This window comes from Carassius carassius, chromosome 3 (assembly GCF_963082965.1).
Source record: "Carassius carassius chromosome 3, fCarCar2.1, whole genome shotgun sequence".
In the NCBI taxonomy this organism is placed as follows: Eukaryota; Metazoa; Chordata; class Actinopteri; order Cypriniformes; family Cyprinidae; genus Carassius; species Carassius carassius.
Window position 1 is genome coordinate 25,093,664 of NC_081757.1, and position 21,967 is coordinate 25,115,630.

General features: G+C 37.9%; 1 protein-coding gene across 3 annotated transcripts in view; it reads left to right on the top strand.

Moving 5' to 3' along the window:
* The window catches only part of dpy19l3 (dpy-19 like C-mannosyltransferase 3), a 49,451-nt gene extending 29,505 nt beyond the window's left edge, over positions 1–19,946 (top strand). For all 3 annotated transcript variants that reach the window (XM_059534384.1, XM_059534376.1, XM_059534366.1), the window contains 3 exons: positions 10,046–10,178; positions 15,728–15,886; positions 19,591–19,946. In XM_059534384.1, coding sequence (XP_059390367.1) covers positions 10,046–10,178; positions 15,728–15,886; positions 19,591–19,779 — 481 coding nt within the window. In that variant the 3' untranslated portion in view covers positions 19,780–19,946. The remainder of the gene's footprint in view (positions 1–10,045; positions 10,179–15,727; positions 15,887–19,590) is intronic.
* Positions 19,947–21,967: the final 2,021 nt, after the last annotated feature.

Genomic DNA, 21,967 nt, shown 5'->3' on the forward strand with positions numbered 1-21,967 from the left:
TTTACGTGGTAGGCATGATTTATTCTGCCATATTGCATGTTGCCCTTTTACCAATTCATTGTAATATACATCAACATTGACAAACTGAGGATTTTGATCAGTGTCTGGCTCTTTTTTTTTACAGAATTTATAATTGATAAATCACCTCACTCAAGGGGTTCTATTATTGTGGCCATCTCCAGTATTTTGTTGTTGCATCTTTTTATTTATTTTTCTACTGTGAATCAACGTCCATGGTCCGAGTTGCTGTCTAGTGGGCCAACTAATTAGTGAAAAAATGCAAGGTCCTGTGTGAACTGAACGTACAAAACACGTACCTAACAAAATGCACAAACTTTGCTGACTGTTGTCTGGTTATGTCTTGTCATGCTGTTTTTCAGATGATTTGTCAAATGAAAAATAGTCCAACACAGTACATTCTGTTGTAAAGCATTGTGCGAGAATGTGACTTCACAAAACCGGTCCCATGAGAAAGGGGTTGGGAATCTCTGGGCTAGTTCATAAACCACCCATGTGAATGCCATCATAATCTCTAACTAACAGATTAGAACCTACAATCTCTGGAAATCCGCTGAGAAGGCCTTTGGGGAGGGTGTCATGTGTTTGTGTCTTTTCTTCATGACGGATCAGTGGCCTTTCAGTAGAACCGCATCTGTCCCATAGATGGAAGCGAATCCTTTGTCACCATTCTGAGACTCTGTCATCACAGTCAGCCTTATCATTGTGAACGTCTCCCTGCCATGTAATTAATTTTCCATCTTTTGTTTAGTAGTTTTCTACTGTGCACTCTTTTGTTATAGCCCCCATAAAGGAGTTATTTCGGAATGTTGCCTTGTTTTGAAATAATGAAGATAAATTAGACTTTTGTTTTCTCTGAAGGAAAAACTTTCTCAGCCCCTCTGAGCACAAGTAATTTGTGTTCCCCATCTGAACAAAGACGCATTTTCCTCCTGCTGTTTTCTCTGTTTTTATTTCTTTCTTTCCTTCATGTTTTCGACATCTTCACTCTCACTTCCACTCTAATTGTCACTCTAGCCTCTTTCCTCTTCTTTCCAGTTTAATTTGATCAAATTAGTGGCTTTTTCTGCTGCTGCTGTAGACGTCTCAATGGAGATGTTGTTGGAGATGTCTCAGTGGAGATATTTCACTAACGCATGGCTAATAGCCGAGCTCACAGATGCTAGCCTTGTTCGAACTCCAGCAGAATTTCACTAATTCAAAAAACACCCCTCTATACACACGCGTACACAAATGAATGGTTAGCTGACACCATTTCACACTTTTCGTTTTTCTTGTTTTACCACAGAAAATTACATTTTGTAATTCGCATAAATTGCCGCTTTTGCCTGTTGTTGTGGAATCTAACGAAAAGTCTCGGACACATAATCATTTGAAATACTGTTCTTTTACAAACGTTTCTGTGACTTAGTTACAAATGGGTTTACTAGACCCAAATTACTTCTATAAGAGACTTCTGAAACCTACAGAGTGGAATTTAATTTTACTTGAGTTCATTCCCTTAGCGTACAGATCAAGCATTGACATTTTAAGTCAGCCTATCATCACTCTGTGAACCCAACCTAAGTCAGACACTCCCTGAGGCCTGCCTTCCTCTCTCTCTCTCTCTCCTCTCTCTCTCTCTCTCTCTCTCTCTCTCTCTCTCTCTCTCTCTCTCTCTCCCTTTGATACACAGGATTAAGGTCCACACAACTTGAGAGCACTCACAGATCCCATCCTGATTTAGTTTTATCTCCACACTGGCCAGTCAGTTTGTGTGTGTGATGCATTGCATCTCATTGTCTGCTCCTCTTCCATCTGAAGCACATTTATGTAAGGCTATCCACCTTATTTTTAACGTAAGAGCAGGTGTGGCCATTTGTAACTTGAATGTGCGAGGCTTCCGGAGTCATCTGCTTTCAGTTATTTTTAGCTGTACATAATATCTTGTTATGCTGTTGGATATTGCAAACCGGAATATCTTATCATATTATTTTAATGTATTGTCGTAATTATGAACACACTGGTTTGAAGCACAAATAGTTTTACTGTTTACTGCACTGTGATATTCTTCTGGTTATTTTCCAATGATAAGTAATTAATCAGTAATGATAAGTAATTAAATTTTTTTACCCCCTTGCTTTTAGTTCTCACACTTTTATTTGTCATCGTTGACCCTTTCATCTGCCTTTTTATCCATCGCCTGCCTCTCTGTTCACTCTTGAAGTGTTGACAGACTGTTTTTATGTCATTCAGCACCTAATTGATTTTTTTTAGACTATCAGACCATTTGGCAAATGATCACTGTGAAGAACGTATCATCCAGAGGACTCCTCAGTCTGACCCGAGCAACAGCAGATACCAGACATTTTTAATGAGTGATACTTTAGACAGCTATGTTTAAGTATATCATTATGTGGCCTTGAGAGTTTGTTCAGTAGTACTGGTACACAGGCAGTGATTCAAGCCAATGACATTGAGATATCTTAAGGCACATGACTGACATGTCCAGCCATGTTATCAATATCAGCCTTTGAAATGATTAAGTGCTTAACAAACAACGACGGCCCAACACTCACTGATTTATTTGTATTTATAAAAGTTGATCAACATCAATCTAATGTGAGGTCATTCATTTTGCTTGCTAAATTCAAAACGCATTTCTGTCTAAGGAGATGTACTGCATATAGGCATATGTCAATGAAGATATGGTTGCTCAGGCCACCCTCTGTGTCCCTCTCTTTGGAATATTAATGATGTTAATCAATTTTTATAATGTCAGCAGGGTGCAGGCTAACATAAGCTGACATTTACATAAGAGAATATAAATCTGAAATTAAATGTAAATCTGGGAAAGGCCAGTGCAGTCCCATGTCAATATGGAGTAATTAAATAGAGACCCACAAAAATAGAAAATGATGCACTGTTGGCAAGGTCAAAGGTCAGGCTATTCAGAAATCCCTCGGTTAATAGACAATATGCCAGTGTATTGTAGATGTATGACCAAATAAGATAATAACTCAGAAAATCCCTTTGTTATATCAATGAAAAAAATTAAATAAATAAATATCCTTGAACTAAGAGTATTGGAAATCTGATAAACCTTTTATTACTAAACTTTTAAATGCAAAAATAGTTACACAAAATTAACGAACACCAACCTAATGTGCATATGCAAAATTACTAGTCACTGTTGCACAACGTTCAGTTCACACTTAAAGGATTTAATGATGTCAAGAGCAAGTATACCATTGAAACAGTAAGAAGTTGACAATTATTTTTAAATCAGTGTTCAGTAGGGTAGACAGACTATGGGCTATCAAGATTATATGTAAAACCATTCTTAAATCCTAAATGGATATTCTATTCACTAGGAAGAACAAGGAAGCAATGCAAACTTCATGCACTCTTTACCTTCTTTACGTAATCAGACTTTGTGAACTCACCATTCAAAACCATGAAATACATGCTGTCGAATAGCAGGAAGCTATTTGTCTTTTTATTGCCATTCATGGGAAATAATATAGAAGTAGGTTAAGGCTGTTTGAAAGCATTACTGGTAATGAATGCATTTGAAATCAATAATAATTCTGCTCCACTGTTGCTGTTATCGACGAAGGATAATACATAAATTTACTTCATTATTGAAGATTTTTGCTGTGTGAACACGGAAGTGTGAAAAGGATCTATTAGGGTGAGGTAGGTGAAGGAGATGATTTGTCTCTGATGAGATCTGTGCTACTGTAGTTGACCATGTGCTTCTCTGTGGATGTTATTTGATAGAAGTTAAACTGGGTGGAAAATCTGTCATCTGGTAATAGAAGTGGCTTGTGAGAGCATTACTTCCGAGTCTTGCCAGAAGTTTATTAGGCACATTCTTATAAACTTTTTTTTTCTCTTATACAATGAAATGTATGCATTTATTTATTACAGAATTAAGATTCAATTGCATCCACATTACATTAACTACATTTAACATGAACTTATTTAGGTAAAAATGTACTCTCACATTTTGAACAGTTTCTGAATATCCATTATTTTTTATAGTTGGTGAACATTGAGCTTTATTTGATGACACATGTCTTGTCTACTGGGGAATTGTAAAGTCATACGTTTATGCTATTTTAAGATTTTTCCTATCAGTATTGTCAAAAGACTGCCTCAAAATGAGGGCAATATTGTACCATATAGAGTTTGACTGATTCTTCGGTTTTGCCAGTTAATCAGCACCAATCAGGGCTTGAAAACAAAACAAAATTCAATCGGTTCATTTCCGAGCAGAATCTGTATTTTAACGTTTCCGTTCTGCGTTCCTCTGATTTTATTACCGTTCCGAAACCAGTTTGGGTAAATACCGGTTAATAATGTTATTTTTAAAAAACAATATTATTTGCCTATAATTTGCCTAATAATAATAATATAATAATAATAAAGTATAGTGTTTTCTTTACTCAAAAAGAAAAGGAAAAAAATAGAGATCTAACGCTTAGTCACAGCCAAACAGCTGTAGATTTTTGCCAAATGTAAGCTGCTTAAAAACTAAAAAAAATGTATAAACAGTTTAAAGACAAAGTATTTAAAATAGATATTTAAAAAAAAAAAATTTGCGTTGTTAAAAAATTGACTGCGTTTTGAGAGCAAAAAAAAAAGGTTGCGGCTCATGTCGCATTTTATTAGCCCTATTACTTCAGAAATAATGAAAGCTAAAATGCCTGTAGTCTAAAGCAAAATGTTTAAAAACATTATAAAAACAGTTATTAGTTTCTCTCCAAAACAAATCCAAAAGTTTAGGCTATAAAAACATCAATCCAAAAACAAATTAATCAAAGGTGAAGCTGATGTACCTCTCTCATTCTGCACGAATCCAAATGTTTCCATGTCCCTGACGTATCTGGATGCTAAATGTTATTTAATATAAAGAATATAGAATAACAGTAAATGTATAATAAGTAGCGCTGTATATGCATTACGAAAGTCGGACTCCAAATTTCATTCTAATAATTATTTTGAGGTTAATAGCAAATGAAAACAATTTGAGAAGCTCCGCTGGGCTATTTTAGTTCCCCTCACTCCACAACAAAATCATTTCAATAACAGTATTTAGAAAAGAACAAGAATTTAAAATATAAGAAGCTATAGCAATATTAATGACAAACTAAAACTAATTAATTTAGGCTAAAACATAACTGAAACCAACGTTTGGTCTCATTCGACACAAAATCAAAGTTTCCGTATTCGCGATGTATTTGAATGACAAATGATTATAAAAATAGCCTAGTGTTTATTATAGCCTAATGTTTGTAAACATTTTGTGTCAGCATTGTGTATTTCTGAATTAAATATTTTATTTTTATTATTTAATTTTTTTCTCTAAAAAAAACTTATATACAATTTTCTCTCTCACTCTCTCTCTCTCTCTCTCTCTCTATATATATATATATATATACAGGTCCTTCTCAAAAAATTAGCATATTGTGATAAAGTTAATTATTTTCCATAATGTAATGATACAAATTAAACTTTCATATATTTTAGATTCATTGCACACCAACTGAAATATTTCAGGTCTTTTATTGTTTTAATACTGATGATTTTGGCATACAGCTCATGAAAACCCAAAATGCCTGTCTCAAAAAATTTGCATTTTTCATCCGACCAATAAAAGAAAAGTGTTTTTAATACAAAAGTCAACCTTCAAATAATTATGTTCAGTTATGCACTCAATACTTGGTCGGGAATCCTTTTGCAGAAATGACTGCTTCAATGCGGCGTGGCATGGAGGCAATCAGCCTGTGGCACTGCTGAGGTGTTATGGAGGCCCAGGATGCTTCGATAGCGGCCTTAAGCTCATCCAAAGTGTTGGGTCTTGCGTCTCTCAACTTTCTCTTCACAATATCCCACAGATTCTCTATGGGGTTCAGGTCAGGAGAGTTGGCAGGCCAATTGAGCACAGTAATACCATGGTCAGTAAACCATTTACCAGTGGTTTTGGCACTGTGAGCAGGTGCCAGGTCGTGCTGAAAAATGAAATCTTCATCTCCATAAAGCTTTTCAGCAGATGGAAGCATGAAGTGCTCCAAAATCTCCTGATAACTAGCTGCATTGACCCTGCCCTTGATAAAACACAGTGGACCAACACCAGCAGCTGACATGGCACCCCAGACCATCACTGACTGTGGGTACTTGACACTGGACTTCAGGCATTTTGGCATTTCCTTCTCCCCAGTCTTCCTCCAGACTCTGGCACCTTGATTTCCGAATGACATGCAAAATTTGTCCAAAGGTCCAGTGCTGCTTTTCTGTAGCTCAGGTCAGGCGCTTCTGCCGCTGTTTCTGGTTCAAAAGTGGCTTGACCTGGGGAATGCGGCACCTGTAGGCCATTTCCTGCACACGCCTGTGCACGGTGGCTCTGGATGTTTCTACTCCAGACTCAGTCCACTGCTTCCGCAGGTCCCCCAAGGTCTGGAATCGGTCCTTCTCCACAATCTTCCTCAGGGTCCGGTCACCTCTTCTCGTTGTGCAGCGTTTTTTGCCACACTTTTTCCTTCCCACAGACTTCCCACTGAGGTGCCTTAATACAGCACTCTGGGAACAGCCTATTCTTTCAGAAATTTCTTTCTGTGTCTTACCCTCTTGCTTGAGGGTGTCAATGATGGCCTTCAGGTCAGCAGTCTTACCCATGATTGCGGTTTTGAGTAATGAACCAGGCTGGGAGTTTTAAAAAAACTCTTTTCATGATATGCTAATTTTTTTAGATAGGAATTTGGGGTTTTCATGAGCTGTATGCCAAAATCATCAGTATTAAAACAATAAAAGACCTGAAATATTTCAGTTGGTGTGCAATGAATCTAAAATGTATGAAAGTTTAATTTTTATCATTACATTATGGAAAATAATGAACTTTATCACAATATGCACATTTTTTGAGAAGGACCTGTATATATACACGCATAGCGTATTTTAACCATGCAGCAAACCTTTATAAATATTTGTATAATTTACTGAAAATAAATAAATGACTTTTTAAACCGTTTAACTGATTATTAATCGGTCAAAATTTGCTGATACAGTTTGCTGCATTCATGCACTCAGAAACTGGTGACTGTGAACAAATCAGCAGAGCTTGTACGAGCTTTTGTCATTGTTAAATCTTTCGCAGACGTTTCCAAATGTCGAAATTGGTTAGCGCATCTATCTGTGCTTGATGATGTCCAGTGCCCCCAGCGAGCCGAGCCTCTCAAAGTTGGGAATAATCAAAGGAGAGCTGCGGTCCTCAGTTGGGCAGGAAAGGCTAAGCATGCTGGCGCTTGAGTGTCAAATGCACATGCACCAACAGCGAGAAAAAAGGCAATTTTTGCACTGCAGCATCAGGCCTAATTTGGTCTTAATCCGACCCTGAAGACGATGCATTGCCATTGAGACTATGACGCCATACGAGACTCTCCTATGATGAGTTCACAGCTGAGCGGACATTTCACTTGCTGGCTTCAGCGTCACATTTGCATATGCCGTACTGCTGGAATTCGTGATTGGTTGACAGCAAATTTCAAATATTAAATGGAACGATAAAATAACGTTAATAACCTGTTAAAGGCCATTTCAAATTTTTGGTTCTGTTTGGAACTATAAACATTTATTTTGTTTCTGGTTCTGTTCCTGTCAAAATATCGTTTGTTTCCGGTTTTCGTTTTCGTTCCTTGAACAGGTTCAGAGCCCTGACACCAATAGCAGATTACTGGAACAATCGGTTATTGCCAAAAATCCAAACATGAGTCAATGGATCACTCATTAAGATGGGGACTTGCCGCCAAAAAAACCCAAAACATTTTGTGTCAATTTTGCACACCCCTAAAATAAACTAGCATCATCTTTGAAAAAAAAAAAAGTTTTTCTAGGTTTGTTTTTTAAATTATTGTCATTTGTATGGTTAATATTAATGTAATTGTGAGCAAACTAGGGTTTAACAAAAGGTAATTCAGCCCGCACAAGGGGACATTTTCTCAGATCCAGACCTCAACCTAAAATGAGTGCATACAAATTTTGTTATGTACAGTATGTATCCAGTTTCAGTGCTATGCCTTTAGTGTAGTTAACTTGTTTGAAGCAAAACCACAGGTTTAGACAACACAACAGCACATTAGAACAAAACAAGATCTGGGAATATCTCTGTAGACATTTATGCTGGAAGACAAGACAAAATGCTGATAAAAACTAGAATGTTTTCAATTAATTCAATTGGATTTTTGTTGGTATCTGTCTGTCTATCTAGCAGTATAGTGTGTACTATACTCTTAGGGCTGCCCTCTCTTCAAAGTTTTTACACAGTAGTCTGATATTTCCTTATTTTTCAGTCCACTTTTCATTGTAGCATCAGAAGGGCTGCTCCTGAACCCTGTTATTGGAAGAACCTCTGTCTCTTGCAATCTTTTGCATAGATGCATTCATACGTACTGTATGTGACCAGACATTAAGTTTGTCTTTGAGGTGAAGGTCATGCCGAATTCTTTGACCCACTGAAATTGGAGCCATTTTTCTTCCTGTTTTTGCAGCTTTATTGCTTTAGTAAACTTTAGATTGAAAATAGCTGTTAGTCACCCTATGTGAGTGTGTGTTTGTGAGCCTGTCACCCAGGGTGTGTATCCAATGTGGGGCTTTGTGGAGTTAATTTTGCATTTTGTCTGGGTTTATAGCAGTTATTGAACTTGGAGCAAGGTTGTCCTGTGAAGGTCCACGTTCATAGTTGACCCATACTGACCACACTTGATCCTGACCTCTGTAATGAAACATTTCTTCAATGCATCCAATATTTAATCCAACTCATTCCAGACTGGACCGAGATGAAACCATCATATCCTCTGTAACCTTCACAAGCACAGACACTTTGTCTTTACCGACTTGAGCTAAAGCCGACCTTGAAGAAAGACGTCTGTGACAATATATCGTTTTATTGCCTAAACAAATTGAACCGACATGAGGTGGGAGTTTTGAGTGCCTGAGGCTGCTTTTTTAATCAGTGGTTGTTTTAAATTGTTTTGCTTCGGGACCCAGATTACATTGGGTCAGACATCAAGTGACGACCCAACACTGTTCCAAAATTGCTTTTTGTGGGGAAAAAAGCCCCTACAATAAAAAATGTAAACGTATTAATGATAATGTGAACTATGTTTTGATTTAGGATTAATTCGATTTTTTTTTTCTTGGTAATTATTACTAAATATTTATTTGTGAAATGACACTAATTCATTCTAATTATGATGTAAAGTGTACAGATCCATAACAGTCATAATGTTTGTTTGGTTTCTAAATGTCTCTTTATTTCCATAATAGACATTGTGGGGAGCACAAATGATCATTCTAGTTGCAAATCTATTTTAGTATTTTGGATATATATATTTTTTCTTTTAGCTTGTGCAGTTTTTTTTTTTTTTTTTTTGATGGTTTTTGAGGATAAGGGGATGTTACACTATCTGCTCATGCTGAAATCTGGCAAATTTGGCTGCATTCAAAAATACAAAATTTGCCCCAAAATACCATTAACAACAAAAGTTATGAAACATCTTTTCTTCTCCCAGAGGCTTCTGTCTGGTGTAGATACTAATACTGAGGAATAGGATGTTGTGTAAAATGTTGAAGCTGATTTTGAAACTTTATGTTTTGATAAACAGATGGTCTCTGAAACATCCGTCAGGCTATTCAAATACCATACAGCTTCAGCACTTTCTTCCATGCCAGGCACATATATAAAATAACAGGACACAGATCTCATCCAGACAGACAGAGTGCTTTTTAAGCCTGCAGTAGACTTCAAACCTTCTGCATTTCAGCCATGGGTGATGGGAGTGTACAAACGACTGTGTCCCTCCTCACTGAACCATTTCACATTTCTACCTTCACCTGAAATAAATGTCTGCAGGTTTAGCTTTTCTCATAAATGCCACCACTACACACCCAGTCCCCTTGTGCCTGTCCTGAAATATTAGTGAAACTTGAGAAGTGTATGTAACGGAGCTTTCTCATGTTTTTTTCCTTTTTTTGTTTTTCTTGACAGATTGAAGACACCCAAACGGGCGGTGTTTGCAGGCAGCATGCAGCTGTTGGCAGGAATTAAGCTGTGTACGGGGAGAGTATTGACAAACCATCCGCACTATGAGGACCAGGCACTGAGAGAGAGGACCAGACAGGTAAGAGTCTCAGGATTGATTTACATGAATCCAATCCAAGTTCTATTATATCTAGGAACTCCATTTCTCCTGGGACAAAAATTGACTCAACTTCCGGGATGTGTTTTTGTTTATTTGGTGTCAATACTAAAATGCAGCAAACAACACCATTCTGGACAATTTTTTTTAAAGACACAATCAGCAATCATTGTGTACTGGATTACAATTGTGCAGTAGTAAAAAAAGTATACACATTTTATTTAATGAATATAATTTACATAAAATATACTAGGGCTGAAACGATTCCTCGAGTAACTCGATTACAAAAAATGATCGAGGATAATTCCTCTGCCTCGAAGCCTCTTTTAATTTATTTAAAATCTCACGTCAGGTTCTTTCGCAATGATTTTTTTTTATGTGACACAACGCGTTTACGTCACCCACAAAGCGGAAGGAGACACAAGTGCTGCTTCCGAAATCGCATACTGCAAGGAGTCAGCAGTGTTTTGATTTGAGGGCGCGGGCAAAACGTAAAGAGAATATCGTGGCGTGTGTCCAGTGCAAGATAGAGCTGGCATACCACAACTAGGGCCCTATGATTTCAGCGATGGAGAAAACGCGGAGGGAATCGTGAAATCCAGTCATAAAAACACATGAACACATGAACAACATCTCCAGAACTGTTCTGTCAGTCACTTCATGAGCATTTGACCGTTTGATTTGAGTAAAACTAGCGTCACATCACATACACAGAACTGTAAAGCTACGTCAACCCGTCAAAATAAAAGTCCTGTTTTAGACAAGTATTTGCCAGAGATGTATTACTATTATTCAGCAGAATCTACATAGCCTACTACTAAAAAAAATCAGTCAAATTAAGGTTTAATCACAACATTTCTTCCATGTTTTATTTTTAATAGTAAATCCCCTTTGTTTACCAAAAAGTTAAGTTTGCTTAATTTTCAATAATTAAAAGATAAATTAAATTAATGTTTTATGTGTTTAATGTGCATCTCAGAAAATGCTTTATTTAAAACCCCAACTGAATGGCACTTAAATGCACTTCGTTCATCTTTCAACTTTATTGTCATTGTTCACAGTACAAGTATAGACAGAGAAACAATGGGTAATAATTAAATGTTTATTTTTGATGTATGCATTGCAATTCTATGCATTTAAAAAATAAAAATATTTTTTTTCTAAAAAAGGAAACTTAGTTGTTCATTTTAAGAAACCCAGGAGTCTTATTTTCTCTTGCATAAATAATATTGCACTTTAATTAAGCAAAAACACATTTTATCCGATTACTCGATTTATCGATGGAATTTTTTGGTAGAATACTCGATTACTAAAATATTCGATAGCTACAGCCCTAAAATATACACAATAATATTTTGTTTCAGAGCTGAACATATGGTCAATTAGACCCAGCTCTGCATTATATAAAATGCAAAACATCCCAGAAGCGTATGAAGAAAGAATGAAATCTTCTCTTTTGCAATCATGCCCTATTATGTTAATTGAAATAAATGAAGCAGCAATAAATCAATCAATCAGAAGACAACACTAAAAACTCTTTAGATACTGTTGGAAGAAATAAATGCATTGGAGTCTAAAAGTGTGTACCTTAAATCAGCTGATAATCTTGATGAGCTTACAAATGGGCCGTATCAAGAAGATCATGATAAAGGTTTTCTTAATGGCATATGCAGTGTTATATATGTGGCCTCATCAGCAGAAGTGTGACTTTTAGCATAATTAATTTAATTATGATTTTCACTGAGGTGGTTGGAAGTTGACGCATCAGTGGGTGTCTTTATGAAGTGAAATAAACTCCACAGCACTGCTCTGATATATGGCACTTGTCTATAAAAACATCCTCATTAAAATGTGTAATGTACACTGACTTGTCTGAGCTGTAATTCTGATTGTGTTGGCTGTCTTTCTTTTCTATTTCTGTCTGAAAAAAAAAATGTCATGTTTCCTTTTGACTTCACTATGGGACATTTGTCTGTAGCAGAGGTTCAGTGCTTGAGTTTGCTAGGCAGAATGTTGAGGTGGTCAAAGTCAGAGGGTTTCTGATAATCAGATGAAGAAAATATGGATCTGAACAGTTGGTGGAAGACCAGACTTCTGCTGTACTGTTCCTCCTTCATTCAGAATTGATGAGAATTGATCTAACCAGAAAGACCCAAATTACCCATCAAATCAGTACATTAAAGCAGAGTTTCTCCATATGGAGACATGCCAAGAGGTTGCAAGGGTGTGTGAGGACTTTAAAATGAGGAGGCTTGAAGAAGTCCCTTCTGCATTTGAGTTTTATCATAGCAAAATATTAATTCATGTACCAGTTCAGTTTGATGTTTATGCAGGTTCCCAATTAGATGCTCCTTCAAAAATGTACCTTACACTTTAAACTATAAAGAACTATAAAGTAACCAAAACTATTATACATGTGCATGTTTATATTCAAGTCAAGTAAATACTTGAATTAATTTTTATGCATTTTTAAACTGTTATATTGCTTAAAAAATAACAACTATAGGAGTTCAACAATTTATTGAACTTATTGGATGCAGTTATTCTGTATTCTTCTTGGATAACGGTAGGGATTTTAGATAACTAAAATGACAATATTGAAAACAACAATGATGAGTGTGTAAAGTCTCTTTAAATAAGTATTTTAAATAGAGTTTTATATTTCTCCATTGTATAATTTGATTCAAATTGGCATTCTCATTGCTTCATGGGATTGTAGTTGTTGTTCCTTTGTCTTTTTGTCTGATTTTCAGAGACTTTTTACTTCAGATTGAAGTTTGTAATGTGATTCTCCTCATAGCTGGTTTGTTTGGTTCATGGCTTATAACTCTTTAATGAATGAACCCATTAGGAATAAAATCCTAATGGGTAAAATGAATGAAGAAAAAATACTTATGGGAAAAAAAGACTAAAAACTATGTGTCTTCCCACCACTTAACTCGAAATGCTTTTTCTGTGTGTTCTGCATAGGCTCCATAAGCTATTTTTTTCTATTATTCTATTATTTTTTCTATTATTTTTCTTATTTTTTTTTTAATGGCTTTCAAAAATAATGTTTGTGACATGGTGGGAAAATGTTGTACCCATCCCACATACAAATTACATCAATGTCCTTCACCAAAAAATAAAAAATAAAATAAATAATATTTAGTTTTTTATTTAGTTTTTATTATTTGTAATTTGTTTTACAGCTGTTTTGTAATAAAAATAATTTTATGATTCATAAGATGGCGTATTTGGTATATTTTACATTTGAAAGGCACGGGATTACATCAAATTGGTTTTCATATAGTTTGGACAAACTTACAATGTAATCACCCACATTTGCTTTTTCTGAAAATAAATGCAAATAATTTTGCCTGTGCAACATATAAAGAAATACTGGCTTTGCTAATACCACAATAAGTATACTGTGTATTTTTTTATTTCTTACTGTGGAGTTTTAAAATAAATAGTTGAGAGTAGCATGCTGCTTTAATTGAACTAAGCTGAATTCTAGTTAGTAGCTGCCTCTGTCATAAACTTGTTTCATTGTTTTCAATTCACATATGGTGTGATGATAAAGTGATAATATCCAAGTTGGTGAGATGTGTACTTTGTAATTAGTTCAATGATTTGTACCAATTATACCGATTTATGATGATTTGTGGACCTATCACAAGCATGAGTGGTGGGCATGAACGTGTCGACAGAAAGACAATGTGATCAGCCAGTCACAGCAAGAGGTGGCAGCTTTCCTGAAACAGTGAGCTCAAGGAGGCAAAGTGCATATTTGTTTGAACATTATTGTAGTTCATATCGCATAATATTTGATGTTTGCAATGTTGATTATTTTTTCATCAGACTGAGGTGATGAGGTGCTTATTGCCTCATTTGAGAAAATGCAACATAAATGCAATGCCATTATTTTTTACATCCATACAAAATAATATTTTATATTTATTTACATTTTGTGAGGGAAAATTGTCCATAAATAACCATACGTCATATTAGCGAATATATTATGAATCCATAATTCATTTTCCAGTGTTATTGTGAGGCTTATTAGGTTGGCGATTCTTGCAACAGTAATGTTGTTTGGTCGTTTGCCATGGATTTCATCAGAGTGTTCTGTTCTCTTTTCTGTATAGTATGCATCTGTGGCTCATGAGAAAATGAGTTTTAGTTGTGATAGTCTGTCGACATCTGCTAATAAAAAGGGCATAAAAACCGTACCACTGAATTTACCACAGCCTTTCTGCCACGTTGAACTGCATCTCCTTGTGATATACGGAAATGTCAAATCTTAACATACCGTCCTCAATTATGCTGCCATATTGCTCCATTAATTTAAATACTGTAAATATATATTTAATGGTATGTGAAACTGTGTATGCAGTACTCTAGCATTTTTTCTGCATGCTGTATTTCTGCTTGATCTATTACGACAAATGCAAAAAATGACTGACGTTAAAATGTTTAATTGCCTTCTTTTCATGCACAAATGTTTAATAACATGTCTATTAATAAGTGCCTTACAATGCATCAGTGATTTTCGGCAGCTTGGCCTTTTCAACAGTGACATAATTAGCATTTGCTAAACATGCTAATTAGTGTTAATTCTGACAGTAAATTTATTTTTAGTCATAGTCTTTAGATTAAAACCACTTTTTAGTGGTTTGTTTTAGTTTTAATCTAGTTTTAGTCCAGCTAAATATCATAAGATCAAATGGTTTAGTTATATTAATTAAATAAATGTGTTAGTTTAGTTCATGCATTAAGCATTTCTCTAAAATTAAAAGAGATAAACTCATTATAGGTTCTAGGAATAAATCTGTTGAACATGCAATACATATCCAGTTTTTATTTCCACGACATCTTAAATTAAATAAAATTACTTTTCCAAAAAAAAAAAAAAAAACAAGAAGAGGAACATGGTCTTCTTTCTGTAAAATTAAGGACACAGACAGTAGCAGGTATTTTAGACTGCTGTCACTTTAGGACATAATGCACAGGTCCAATATACTGATACCCATCTGATTTTCTCCTAACTGTTTGTTCATTTTAGACAGTTAAATTTTCTTTCGAGTTGTCACACAATCTTTTTTCTAATTTATCCATGTCTGCTCTTTCTCTGAGATGTTGAAAGTTTTGTTCATTTTGAGACAATCTGCAACTGTCTGCTGACTTTTTCCCGCCGATTAGATTAGTACTTTACAGTTCAATATGCAGCTTCGAACATCCCTACCATATAGAAGTATTCGTTTTGATTGAATCTCTTCATAAAGCCGAACATTTCACCCCCAAACCACAACATTTTTTTCTCTTGTTTTTAGCCATTGAAGAAAAGGTCAATAGATTTTCATCACAGTTTGTCATTCAAAACTCCAAACTACTTTGATTTTCTGTTGTCCTTCATTTAGAGACCTTTTCCTGGAGCACCTTGCAGTACATTTTTACCACACAAACAATGAATCTGCAGTCTTTAACTTCTAAACTACAGCACCTAATATATATCTTTCTCCCATCTTTGCCCTTTTCATTCCCTGCAGGTATATCAGATCTATGCACGTCAGTCTGCTGAGGAGGTTCATAAAGTTCTCTGTTCGGTTGGAGCGGACTATATCGTACTGGAGGACAGCATCTGCTATGAGCGCAGGCACAGCCGTGGTTGTAGGCTGAGGGACCTGCTCGACCTGGCAAACGGACATGTAGGTCACACACATCTTCTCCAGTTCATGCCCACACACACACCACACTCGTTCCATTTAAATTAAAGTTTCTTTGCAAGAACCAGAGACTTTTTTTCAGCAGCTAAAACTAACAACTTTGCTCTTTACTGAATCCTCAAGTGGCAATAAACAAATATCATTTGGGTTAGATGCTAAGCTCTTGGTTGATTATTTTTATATTGGAAATCTTTTCAGCTCTCTGAGGTGTTTTCATTTCTCATGTAAAATTTCTTTAACTGTAAAGTTGATGCTTACATTTTTAATTTTGTCACATCATCTTGTTCCCTTTCAGTCAGTCTCTCTCTACGTCATGTCGTTGACCGACGAATTCTACTACAAGTGTAAACTAAACAAGCCAATGCACAATGGCATGCAATTATTGCACCCAGCTGTCGCTGATCACAGTGTGAGTATAATAAGGCAGCAGGTGCAATGCATACCAGCTTTTCGATGCGGAGCCATCCAATCCAAGTGTTCTCAGTGAGCTACAAGTTCAGTGCACTCTTGGAAGCTTTTGGTGTTGGCAGTATGGCGCTTCAGCGGTGGTCATTCCTGTGTCAAGTGGGTTGCGCACTTCAGGTTGCATTACCCCCTGTTGTGCATTACCCCCAATTCTCCTCTGCACCTCATCACATAAAAGATAATTTCCCTAAATCACCCATGATCTCGGGGTGGCTCGCGCTGGTTCTCAATGCCATATCTTGGTGCCTTGGCGACTCCATCCCCTGACAGTCCAGCTGATTTGGAGATGTTTCGGAGCCGCTCAGGTAGACCTGTTTGCTTCTCCAGAGACCTCTCACTGTCACTTGTTCTACTCCCTGACCGAGGGAACACTCGGCTCGGACGCATTGTCACTCAACTGGCCGCAGAGCCTATGCTAATATGCGTTTCCCCCAGTGAGTCTTCTCACACAGACACTGTGCAAAGTCCAGGAGGATGAGTAGCAAGTCTTGCTGGTGGTGCCATATTGGCCCACTCTGACCTGGTTCCCCAAACTAGTGCTCCTCATGACAGCCCCTCCTTGGCCGATTCCTCTGAGGAAGGATCTGCTGGCTCAGAGACGGGTCATCGTTTGGCACACGCAGAGGTTCTAGGTGACCTACCCCAGGAGGTAGCTATCACCATCACTTTGTCGAGAGCACCATCTACGAGACACACTTACGCCTTGAAGTGGAACCTGTTCATTGAGTGGTGTTCTTCTCACTGAGAAGACCTCCGGAGATGCCCGATTACGGTTGTGCTTCCTTTCTGCAGCAAAGGCTGGAGCGAAGGCTGTCTCCCTTCACCCTCAAAGTCCAGGTTGCTGCTATTGCTGCATATCATGACCCTGTGAATGGGAAGTCTAGGTAAGCATAACCTCATCATCAGGTTCCTTAGAGGGGCTGGGAGGTTAAATCCTTCCCGGCCCCCCTCTGTACCATCTTGGGCCCAATCGAGCCCTTGCATTCAGCTGACCTAAAGTTTCTTTAATTGAAAAAACTGCTCCTGTTTGCACTGGCCCCCATCAAGAGGGTATGGGAACTACACGCATTTTCGGTCGACGATTTGTACCTAGAGTTTGGGACGGCTGACTCCCAGGTAATCCTGAGGCCCCAGCCTGGCTGCGTGCCCAAGGTTCCCACTACTCCCTTCAAAGACCATATGGTGAAGCTGCAAGCACTGCCCCCGGAGGAGGCAGACCCAGCCCTGGCTTTGCTCTGTCCCGTCCAAGCATTAAGATGCTATGTAGACCAGACACAAAGCTTCAGGACCTCAGATCAGCTCTTTGTCTGTTACGGAGGCCGGCAGAAGGGGAATGGTGTTCTCACCTCAAATCAGTAGTGGCAACGAAAGGCCATCAGATAGTGTCATCTTGCTAAAACTGATCCAGAGTCTCCATACTGTAGACCCTGTTGAGATCCTCATCACCTTCGGCAGCCAGACGTTGTGGAACATCCGGTGCCAGGCCTTCACGATGAATCCATGAGAACTGTTGAAGGCTGGGTCCAATATTGAGACCTAAGCGGTACTCATATGTGTACAGTCCACGGTATAGCCTTAGAGCCTGTGTTTCCCTGGCAGACTTCTGTCTTCCAAGAGGGTTACAATCACCTCCATTTTCTCCATATACACCTAAACGGATGCTATATGTGTATTTGCTTCCGAAAACTCCTTCAGGAAGGATGGGGCTTCTGCAGTGTCCCTGTTCCTAGTAAAACGGTTACATTTTCCCAGTGTTATCCAATCTCACTCAGTGTGGTAGTGCTTTGACAAAGGTGAATGGAACTACTTCCGAGCCCTGGCCTACACCAAATAGGGGTGCAGGCGGCTCGCACAGGGCACTGGAAGGGGCAGCACCCATGGTGTTTTGGTAGGGATCCCAATACGTCGGTCACGGTCATTTCGAGAGTGACTGACTGAAAGGGAATGTCTTGGTTATGTATGGTAACACTCATTCCCTGAAGGAGGGAACTGAGAAGTCAGGTCCCGTCGCAACAGTTGTTGTACCACCGCTGAGCCGCCGGGTCACCGGCTCGGCTCCTCAGTGAAATCCTGGTATGCATTGCACCTGCTGCCTTATTATACTCATGCTGTGATCAGCAGCAACTGGATGCAATAATTGCATGGCAATGTGAATTGGCTCGTTTAGTTTACACTCGAAGTAGATTGGTCTATCGAAGCGATATCCCATATTGTCAGTCACCGACTTGACGTCTCAGTTACCTCCTTCAGGGAACGAGGGTTACCATACGTAACTGAGATATTCTCACTCACCCACAGCTCATAGTTATTAAATACTGTTTCACCCTGTGCGCAATTTAGCTTAAGTTAGTCTTTTTGCTTGGGTAGCTTGATTGTTCTTTTGTAGTTGATTACAGTTGTGCATAATATCTGACAAAAGCAAAATTTCCAACTTCTAAGTTGCAGCACTTTGTGTAATGTATGTGCACATGTCAGCTTTTTTTAAAAAAAGAAGAAAATAAAAAAAATATCCCCCACATCCTGGCAAAAAGCTCCAGCTGAAAATAGCTTGTCAGCAGTTGTCATTCATGTGTCTGAGATGAATGCCATGCCTTTGAAAGATCTCACAGAAGTTTGCCTCACTTGCTCCTCTTATCCGACTTCGAGCTGCCAGTAAAAGAGCCTCGCTCGCTTTCTCGTTTGATGAAACCTGATTTCTTTCCTCAGTCTGCCTCCAGCAGCTTGTATAAGATTCACTCTTGTAACATGTTCTGTGTGCATACATTATTCGAACCTTGATTAAACATATCTGGTTTAATTAAAGCTTGCTAATTGCAGACAGAACTACCAATGAAGGAGTGTATATGTATTATCAATGGCCCCCAAAACAGCCATGTGTTGTGTGGGATATTTGTATTTATTTATTTATTTTTTCTTTTTTTTTCAATTTCGCTCTGATCTCCCCCATGGGTGGCAGTTCTTTCTATCTCTGGGTGCTTAATCTCACAGCAGCATTTCAAGGCCTTTCTGTTAATTTGGGAATATATCTCAAAGTAAATGTTTAAAAAACCTCAGGGCACACTTTCTCTAAGATTTGAAAGATAAAGAATGCTCTTTAAAAGAAGGCTTCTGAGACTCTTCTTCATCTGAGAATATGCCCTTTATTTTTCACTGTTAAGAAATATCAGCTTATAGAAAAGTAGCACCATTTCAATAATAATTTGTTTGTGTTTTTATTACAGATCATGGATGGCCCAGGTGAAAACGAGCTGGACCTCATCCCTGCGACTCACCCACGTTTTTGTGAGGCCATTAAGAGCGACATGCCTCCGTATTTAACCCTCTTCACACGAGTGTTCAAAAACAAGACATTTCACGTGTACAAACTCAAGAAACTCAAGAAGAAAAACAAAGCTGGGAACGTTCCATAATGCTTATTCCTCAACAGCAGTCGCCCACCTTCACTGGATGAATGAACTCCCCATCTGGAATGTTCAATGAGTGTGTGATAGTAGCAGGTGTGTGTGTGTGTGTGTGTTCGGCTGTGTGCAAGAGAGAGATTGGAGAGATGCCTGATTGAGCCAGCACGCACTAGATGATTTGGAGAGACGGGAAGAAAAGCTTTTTTCTCAGTCTGTCGCATCCCCTCACTCTCTCTCTCTCTCTCTCTCTGATCATCACATCTCTTTTGACACGTGCCCTTCCACCAAACACACATTTAGGCTCTTGCACACACAATGTGAACTAAAGATGCAACAATTGCTTTCACAGCCACATTACTGTCATACTTCCAACAAAATCAAGTGAGGAAATAGCAATGGATATCAATGCTTTGAAATTGGATCTCACAAGAGCAGTTTGGGGTAATTAGTGACTGTGGTAGTGTTGTCTTTAATCTGCCAAACTGTGTCAATTTGAACTACATCATGCTGTTTGGCTGTGTAAAAATAAATATATATGTATATATATTCTGAAGAACAGTCTTGCTCATGGGCATAAAGAAATTGCTGGAATTGGGCATAAATGCTCCTAAGAATAAATGTCACAAAATTACTTTGATCTAGAAATGAATTACGTTTCAAATAAAACTTTTGTTGTTCTTTTGGACTCCACTCTATACGTTTTGTGCATTAGTTGTGTAAGTAGGAGGCCATCACTGACACAACAGATGGTTTAAAAGGCTTTAGACATTTGACATTGTAAACAGGACATTACATTTAGTATATTTTAGGATGAAAAGCTGAAGTGTTCTTAAAGGTTAGACATATCCCATCACATTTCCTTAATCCTGAATTGTGAATTTGTAGTTCGGTTGAAATATTCAGTTTGAGTCTTTTTAAAACATAGTTAAAAAATATTTAATGGTCAACAATGTTATGATGCTTACTTTCCATCTTAAAGCGTAAATTCACCCAAAAATGAAAATTGTCATTAATAACTCACCCTCATGTCGTTCCAAACCAGTTAGACCTCCATTTATCTTCGGAACAGAGTTTAAGATATTTTAGATTTAGTCCGAGAGCTCTCAGTCCCTCCATTGAAACTGTGTGTACGGTATACTGTCCATGTCCAGAAAGGTAAGAAAAACATCATCAAAGTAGTCCATGTGACATCAGAGGGTCAGAATATTTTGAAGCATCAAAAAAAATACATTTTGGTCTAAAAATAGCAAAAACTACGACTTTATTCAGCATTGTCTTCGCTTCTGTGTCTGTTGTGAGAGAGTTCAAAACAAAGCAGTTTGTCATATCCGGTTCGCAAACAAATCATTCGATGTAACCGGATCTTTTTGAACCAGTTCACCAAATCGAACTGAATCGTTTTAAACGGTTCGCATCTCCAACACGCATTCATCCACAAATGATTTGAGCTGTTAACTTTTTAATTTGGCTGACAGTCCCTCTGAGTTAAAACAAACCAATATCCCGGAGTAATTCATGTACTCAAACAGTACACTGACTGAACTGATGTGAAGAGAGAACTGAAGATAAACACCGAGCCGAGCCAGATAATGACTCGTTCATGAGTCAAGAACTGGTTGCATCAGTTTTCTGGTTAACCAGTAGTTCTTACGGACAGTTCGATTCAATAAATCGGTTGAAGAAAACGGTTCACCTGTTCTTTTGCGCTCGACGTAATGGCGTCATTGGCGATGATTGCAAGACTTCGGTTCACCTGGGCTCATAACATTAGCACAGAATCAGTTCAGAATCAATCACCAAAAGAATCAGTTCGGTTCAGACGCTCTGTGTCGGTCTGCTTCACGCTGAATCACACATGCGCAGTATCATCAGCTCCTCGGTTCTCGACAGGCGGGAAGGAAGTCGACCGGAAGTTGAAGTCGGCCGCGTACCGCCATCTTGTAGCAGAACTTCACTTGCGTTAGCATCCCATTGACTCCCATTCATTTTGGTGTCACTTTGACAGCGAAAAACTTTACATCTGAGGCGTTTAAAGACTCCATTTGTCCATTATTTATTTCTAAAGATACTCGACAATGTATAAAGGGCTCCATTACCTTCTATGTTACATTATGGCCCCGTAGAAACAATTTTTGTAAAAATAGACTAACGATTGTGTCATAACCACTCGACTCTCTGTCGCACGGTAATTTCTCTA